Below are 8,221 nucleotides of genomic sequence, written 5' to 3'. Positions count from 1 at the left end.
ATGAAAATAATCGACAAATAATTACGATACATGCAATTGATGCTACAACATCTGATTGTTACTCTCTAGGGATTAAATACCCCTGCCGCAGCAAACCTACAGACTTAGCGAATTTCCATTTGCCTCATTGGATTTACACTGTCTCCTTAAATATATCACATTTATTCCCTATTTAAATAGAGTTAGTTTAACGAGTTCTTAGGTTTGCTGCAACAGGGAGGGTAAAAAGTGTTTTTTAATGTAAAATGTTCATAGGTACTGTAGTTTGGTAAGAAATTAATGTATTTTCCAAATTTGATAAAAATATGTTCATAAATAAGCAACCGCAGTTGACTTATTCTCCATAATAACATGGGAATTTTAAAATTACAATTTTTTTGAATTTTCTCCGTAACCCTTAGGCGCATAATAACGCTTCAATATACTAAATTATTTGTTTCTTTAAGCTCTACATAATGGTTTGGAAAGTAATTGTGAAATTTTGTGTTTTTAGGGTCAAAAATGGGAAAAACCTATTTTTACCCCATAAAACCCCCCATAAACCCCCGTTCCCATAGTCCGATCATGCTGGTTCGCGAACTCATTCAAGTTTATCCTTCTTTACACCTTCAAACCATATTTCATAAAAATCCGACAAAAATTACTCAAGTTATCGCGTTCACGGACATATATATATATAAATCTATATATATATATAAACATTTTAACGAATGGTGTTTTTGGCCTCTGGGGATATCAAAATGAAAAAGTAAATCGGTCTTGGGTCTAGGTCTTACCATGCCACCTACGGTAATAGCTTTCTTCCCTATAGGGAAATTCGCTAAAAGGGTTTATACTCCCTAGGGAGTAAAAGAGTTACATTAGACCTTTAACGCATGTATAAAAACGGCTGTTTTCTTCAGTACGACTGGCTGGGTAGCTGAGTGGTTATAGTGCTCGCATAGTAATCAAAAGGTTGCCGGTTCGATCCTGAGAAAATTCAGTAGCCTTTTGATGGTTCGAAACTGGACCCAGCTGTTCCTGATCATTGGGCTTTAAATAAATGATCCTGACTAACGAAACCGCTGATCTTAGTCAGTAACAAAGTTACACAGGTCATAACACACCATTCTACACTCATCCTTCACTCATATTTGGGTTAAAATACGCACCTAAGTGGCTTCCCCGTCTCAATGATTGATAATGATAATTGATAATTGAAATATAGGCTGGGCGCTACTATTTATTTAACAACCACTGCTAAAGCTGGATGTCTGGACAAACATTATGGATGAAACCCGTCACTCTTGGTGTTTTTAAATTCTTTTACTTACTGAGGATTTATTCTGTCAAAAAGGTACTAACTTATGAATTTTATAATTATAAATTTATTTTACATCTATTAAATAATCCAAATAAAAACACGCCTATGTCATGAACTAATTCATGAATGCATAATTAATTGTTAGATATTGAAACACAGTTGCATAAAAGGAAAGAGGTAATAGAGAAAAACGATTACAAAAGTCAGTCGTTTATTTACTAACTAAATAAAGAATAACAATAAAATATTTACAACAGACTAGCGTAGAGTATACTGTGTCTGAATGCCACTAATCTAAAATACGGCAATGACTTTCAGCTATTTATTTAGTTCTTCACCTATTCAAGAGAAAATAAAATATCAAACCGTTAAGATTAACATCTCTTCAGTTGAATGGTTGTTAATTAAGTGTTCCACATTTGAAACTATTTTGATGCAATCGTGTAACCAATTGGAATAATATATGATTTTTATACATTTCCTATATCCATGTCAAATTTAGTTAAACATAAATATTTCTCACAGTAGTTTAATCTTTTCTGTGCAAACGTCTTTGAAAATATTAGAGAATAGATTTACTTTGATTAATATGGCATCAAGACTTTAGGACTGCACGGATGAATCTTACTGATTGTAGTTGAATCCCTTGTAGTTGTTTGAGTACACCGGGCTGCTAGTCTGAGTAGGTTGAGCTGAGTAAACTTGGCCTTGCGTCTTCAGAGGAGGAGCGGGCGTGGACTTGACACCAGCGGCGAAGGAGTTCTTCTCCTGCCTCTGCTGGTAGAGAGCGTTGTATGCGTTGTACAACTGTTGTTGGCTGGGCTGCTGGTAGGTAGGCTGGTAGGCAGGGGCTGAGGGAGTACCAGCGTAGACAATACTAGCAGAAGGGAAGTTCTGGGGACGATAAGTCTGCACACTAGGCTGAACTTGCACGTTGTAGTTCAGATCCTGAGAGACTGACTGTAGCCTCGGAACAGTGAATTCTCTTTGAGGTTGGTACCTCTGTGAGGGAACCGGGTAAGGTTGGTATACCTGTGGTACGTATGAAGGATCCGCTGGAACGAAATACGCTTGTATAGGTACAGGAGGAGCTCCAACACCTAGGTGGTTGCTGGGGATGATCATTAGAGGAACTCCTCCGAAGTTACCGTAGGCAAGAGTTGTCGGAGCGAAGTACTGCTGCTGGAGTTGCTGAAGTAGTAGTTGCTGCTGATACGCGGCGAGCTGCTGCTGACTCAGGGACTGCTGAGGGGTTTGCTGAGGCCGCTGGGAGGAGGTAGGGGTGGATGACTGTTGAGAGGTTTTCTGAGCGGCGAGGTTGTCTCTCTCGATGTCCTCCAGACGGATTTGACGGTCGCCTGTGGACGGCCGCTGAGCCAGACATGCCGTCAGCAATAGTAACGAGCAACAACTCCTCAGCATCTGTGGAGACAGAGAATCAGCTGATTAGTAACGTTGGTATAGTCTTGATATAGCGGTGTAAAAATAGACTAGATATACGAAACACGATTGTTTAAGACCACGTATTATTTGCCCCTCTTTTCTTGTTAATCAGCACCACGCCCGTTATGCTCGTCAATCATGACGTCACGATAGAAGACGGCAATGACGTAATTAAGGTTATATTTTTGTTTTCCGTGAAAAGATTAAAACAAGCAGCTGATCACAAACGGCAAAAATACGTCATTGCCGTCTTCTATCGTGACGTCATGCTAGACGAGCATTACGGCCTTTAATGCACACATCACCTGCTACACATTCTGTTGGTAATATTCGTGGTAGTGTTGCATTCTTTAATAAAAAAATAATGTTTTAAGGTAATTCGGGGTTATTAGAATCGCGTGAGTTTCAAACTACTATTTTGCACCGAAGTATTGATATTTTCTTTTAGTTTTACAAGGCAATGGGCTAATTTATTCAGAGCGTCATATATGACATTTTCTGTAAATTTATTCTTATTAGAGTTTTCTTCGGCATTTTAGTTCATTATAAAAACCGTTGTATAATCTTATCCATCGTATAATCTAATCCAGTCTTTAAATATTGTTTGACGCTGATTACAAATGTTGTTCATTTTTTTTAACCTTTTCCTTGTTAGAAACAGTGTAGTTTTACAGAAAAATGCATATAAAACCGCTAGTACAATACAGTACAACTGATAAACTGATATCGAATAAGTTCAACGAAGTGATTCAAACATAAAAATAAAGTAATGCAATCAGAAGGTAGGCCTAAGCCTAAGTTAACACTAGATCAGAGAAAAAAAACTGTGAAACGTGTGTAATACTGAGTAGCTAGGGCAGATTTCAGTTAAAGTCAAAACTATTGAATCATTGTACAGTGTTTACCGAACTTAAAATAGGTGTTTGCATTATTTATTTATGGACCAAATCCTAAATCCCTACATAAAGCCGTTACCACTTAAACAATAGTTTAGTGAAAGAAAACTAAATGTCGGCTGTATCGGCCCGTTTTCAGTTTTGAAAATTATTGATTATATATTTCTTAAGTGTGGTTTCAAAATGGTGGCGGCGGCCATTGAAAGTCTTTAAACTAAAATAATACTGTTTTTAAAACTGTTTCTTAAACTGAAAAGATCTGTTTCAAAATAAGAGAGATAACTCATTCTTAAGATACTACGTACATGAATCAGTTTATTGGGAGACCAACAAATGGAACGGCTGATTGCTTTAGCTTACTAGCAGTGATCTTATTCAATGGCCTGAGATTCGCATGAGCGTCACCTATACATTCTATAAAATGTACTAATGTAAAATTTAAAAGGTACTGCAATTAGCCTAACCAGTTTTTAAGACTCACCTAAATAAAAAGGAAGATCCTTAAAAAACTTAGCCATTATGTTGTTTCTTAAATCAATGGTATATGTGTACAACAATGAGTCAAAGGATATTTTCTACTTTAATTTCAAGAACTAAACGTTTCACTCCCTTGCCCTCTCCAAGCTGCAAACAATGGTTGAATATACACTTATTGTATAGCGGGCAATAAGCACAAGTATTAAAGTTACAAATATACGCCAACGATTCCATACGAAGAAAATGTACTCTGCTAGTGTTGTACAGTATATAACTAGGATTTAAATAATACTTTTTTTTAATTTAACTTTAAAATAACTCAGTTTTGGAAATATTCTGAGGACCATACAAAGATAGCGACAACTAGATAGGATTCGATACAACAAATATTGAGAGGAAAATAAGAATTGAATAATCTTTTGAGGGTGATAATAATAAATAACTAAACCAGAGCACACGTACGTATAGCTTTTATATTTTATTTGAAAAAATGTTCATTGTTGTGATTTCTTTTATACTAATTGTTTTAAAACACCTAGTTAAATATTGTTGATAAAAATGTAACTTAAAGTATTCAAACAGGTTTCAGGATTTGATTGACTAAAATTAATTATGATTCAATGATAAGTGATAATTCAGAAAACCCCCTCATTTTACCACTCTGACCTTAAATTTTTAACTTGTAAACAAAACAATCACTATTTCAGTGCAATTTCAAATAACATCCAAGCCAATTAGTTTATTAAACACTACAAAACACGGGAGAATACAGAGAGAGTAAGTAAACAGAGTGGAAGAGAGCGACTCACCATGTTGGCCGGCAGATGGACTGAAAGTGTAACATATGACGAGAGAGGAAGATTATATAGAGGGGGGCTGTCTCGTCCCCCTGCCCCCTGTCACTGACATGCCCCCCTGTAACTGTGACATTTCTGCTGTCATCGCCCCGGTATTATCTCATGTTACACTATAAGGATACTTATGTATACACTTGTGTATTTTTAAGCTCTACATAAGATGTTATGAAATAATTGTGAGGTGAGCGTATTTATATTATATTTTGTACAATTCAAAAGACTCAAAAGATTAATAATCATATTGGAATTTATATTGATTAAATCAATAATCGTTTGTGTTTATTACTGATTTATTTAATACTAGGAGTGCTGTGGGGTGATTGATATACTTTTGAAACTAAAAAATGTTGATCTGAATATTATTGAAAACATCTGCGTAAATAAATCTGATTGAAGTATTGTTTAGCTTTGTTACTTACCAAGACCACTCATATCTTTCGTTATTACCCTTTCAAAGAATTAATGAAAAAGTCCTTTTTTGTCCAACATTTATATTAAATAAAATATTGCAATGTTTAACATGTCAAGAGTCTAAACCCGTGTAAAACGAACCTAATACAATCACAATTTTAATTATAATGCAGTAGGCCTACCGGTGTTTTAGTAAATGAAACAAACTAAGAAGTTTTACTAACTTTTTAGAATTGGTGCTGTCAACTTGTTATATAAATACAATATGTTAATTTCATGACGCCATACTTATGTGGCTATTGTAGGGTATTTATTATATAGGCAAGAAGCTACAGTTTTGGTGGGGATAAACTAATCGAGTAAACAATACCATTTACCTTTACAGGAAAGCTAAAAGAAACTACAAATTGAGTCAAAAATGACCAAAAGGGTGTTTAAATATTTGGAATGGAAAGTGTAAACTGACTTTCGCGAATCTTCAACATTCCGCGAATTAACGCCATGTTGTACAAACACGCACAGGATAACGTAATTACTCAAACCTCTAATCACCTTAATGTACTGCGTGAGTCGACGACTTGCAGATAAGTTGAAAGCCAACAAAGACAAGTTAAATACAATTTAATGCAAATTGATCATATCAAATGGTCGCATTTTACACTTTTTGTGCTTTATTTGGAATTATATTTTTATATTTTGCAGTTTTGCGAAATCGGAAAAAATACTTACTCCAGTCGATAGGATCAATGTATTATTATTTGTATTCAATTAAGACTATATTAGACTGACTAGATAATTCGAAAATCCTTCTCGCTCTTGTTGCTCCACCTTTCTCTATTATTAACAGTAAAGTAGCTAGCTCAGATCAACTTTAGATGTTAGTATGTTTTGATATTAGTCACTCTAATCCAAATTTAACATTACCTTCTCTCCTGTACTAGTTTCAATAGTTGAGGTAATTGCTTGGTCCAACTCATTATAATATTAAGTTGTTTACATTAGACAAGATAAACTATAAATGTAAATGCCCTCTCTCTAGAATTACTATTAGAGACTTGGGTAGTTTAGAGTAACTGAATATACTCGTTTGTTTTGATACTTTTTAAATAATTTTCAATGAAATGGTTACCATACAAAGTAGGTATTTTAAGCCAAGTATGAATGGAGATGAGTGTAGGATGATTGGCGCGATCTTAGTCTTGTTAGTGACTAAGGCCGACATATTCCTTAGACACAAATAACTTATATACTTTCTTTTGAATTTGTTATTGCTATATTCAGCACGAATGTTAAAAGACGGCCATCATATGTTATTGTGTCCTCTCTTAATTCATTTCATTGCAATCTGGCTATATTAAGCCTAATATAGAACTTAATTAAAATTAAAGTCCATAAAAACATTGTTGAATTGAATCCACAGAACATTTTTTTTATTGTCGTAATTATGTGCTTAATAAAGAGGTTCGGTTTTGTAGTGGCTTAGCGTGCAAGACTTCCCTTCGAGGCCTGATCAATTCTTAGATTTGGTGGTTTGGACCTTCTTAATATGTGGTACGCTAGAAGAAATTTAGAGCCCTTAAGCTATGCATGTAAAACTTATTTCCACAGAAAGCCATAACATAATTGATTTAACAGTAAAATTAAATTATTACAGTTTGTTTTAAAATAAGTTCTATTAAATGCCATCGCGCACTAGTGTAGCGTATTCAACTTTTGATTCCTGATGTCAATGTATATAAGTAATTTATTACTGTTCTTGTAAAACAATTTACTTTACCCATCATGTTACATAACAAACACACTGATCGGTCCATGTATTGGGTGCGCCTCGCGCTGCCCACAATAATGTAACATAGGTCACAGGCTGCTACAGGTTCTGTCTGGCTTCTCCACAGCAAAGGTCACCTGGGCTTCCGGTGGTAGTGGTCCAATAAACAAGTCTGGTCATCTTTACAATCTTTCTCCTCCTTTCTTTCTTTCTGCTGTTCCGCGCGAACAGTTGCTGGTGATCGTGTGTACAATCAGGCAAAACTGTGATTGTGTATTTTTTCGGGAATTTAACATCTTTTAAAATATTACCAGTGAATACATAACATAAAATATTGCAAAAACAGTATTTGGTAAAACCAAGGTATATTACTTTTTTCCATTTTATGATCTTGATGTAGTGTTTATTCGAGTCGCCAAAATACTAGAGCGTATTGAATATGTATAGAGGATGGTGAGATGCAATTTCCTATCCTTAAATACTGTATTGCATAAAATTAATTTAGCACAATTTAATTTAAATTAATTTAGTTCAATGTGAACACTTTTAATAGTACATTTTACTAATGTATTACCATTATTTATTTTACCATTTTTAGAATTTGCAGTTTTTTGTGTGCTCTTTCGAATAATTTAAAGGCTTCCTAAAAATTCTTCGTGTTTAAAAATGTTTTCGCCAATCGTGATAGAAGAATTATTAACCTACGTTTTCATTGTCTGTATGGAGAAAAGAGTTTTTCCAATGAATGAAAGAAAGCCACTAATCAATGATCACTGAGAGATGGAAAGCTCATCGTCCGATCTTCAGGTTCTCACAGTGTCTTCAGGACAAAGGACGAAGGACACGTTCTTGCGTCGCAGGATCACAAGAACCACGTCGCCTGTGTCATTCCTCTGGTGAAATCAGCTGACGGATGTAACGCCCGAAACGTTGTAACTAATCGTGGTTAATACAAATAAAATCAATACATTGTTATTGTCTTGAGACAGTGATAACTGGACAATAAAGTACTCAACAACAAAAAAACTCATGATTTTAGGTAGAGGCATATTTTACAGTGACAAGA

General features: G+C 34.9%; 1 protein-coding gene across 1 annotated transcript; it reads right to left on the bottom strand.

Annotated features, from left to right (window-relative positions):
- Positions 1-1,497: 1,497 nt before the first annotated feature.
- LOC128987062 (uncharacterized) lies at positions 1,498-4,976 on the bottom strand. Its single transcript, XM_054407738.1, has 2 exons — positions 4,929-4,976; positions 1,498-2,725 (listed from the first exon to the last, which is right to left on the bottom strand). The coding sequence occupies exons 1-2, from the start codon at positions 4,929-4,931 to the stop codon at positions 1,928-1,930; spliced, it is 801 nt and encodes a 266-aa protein (XP_054263713.1). The 5' UTR covers positions 4,932-4,976; the 3' UTR covers positions 1,498-1,927.
- Positions 4,977-8,221: the final 3,245 nt, after the last annotated feature.

Source organism: Macrosteles quadrilineatus, unplaced genomic scaffold (assembly GCF_028750875.1).
Source record: "Macrosteles quadrilineatus isolate MER2022 unplaced genomic scaffold, UCM_ALF_1.0 Scaffold_2__2_contigs__length_208266976, whole genome shotgun sequence".
NCBI lineage: Eukaryota > Metazoa > Arthropoda > Insecta > Hemiptera > Cicadellidae > Macrosteles > Macrosteles quadrilineatus.
This window is presented reverse-complemented; position numbering and strand designations above follow the sequence as displayed.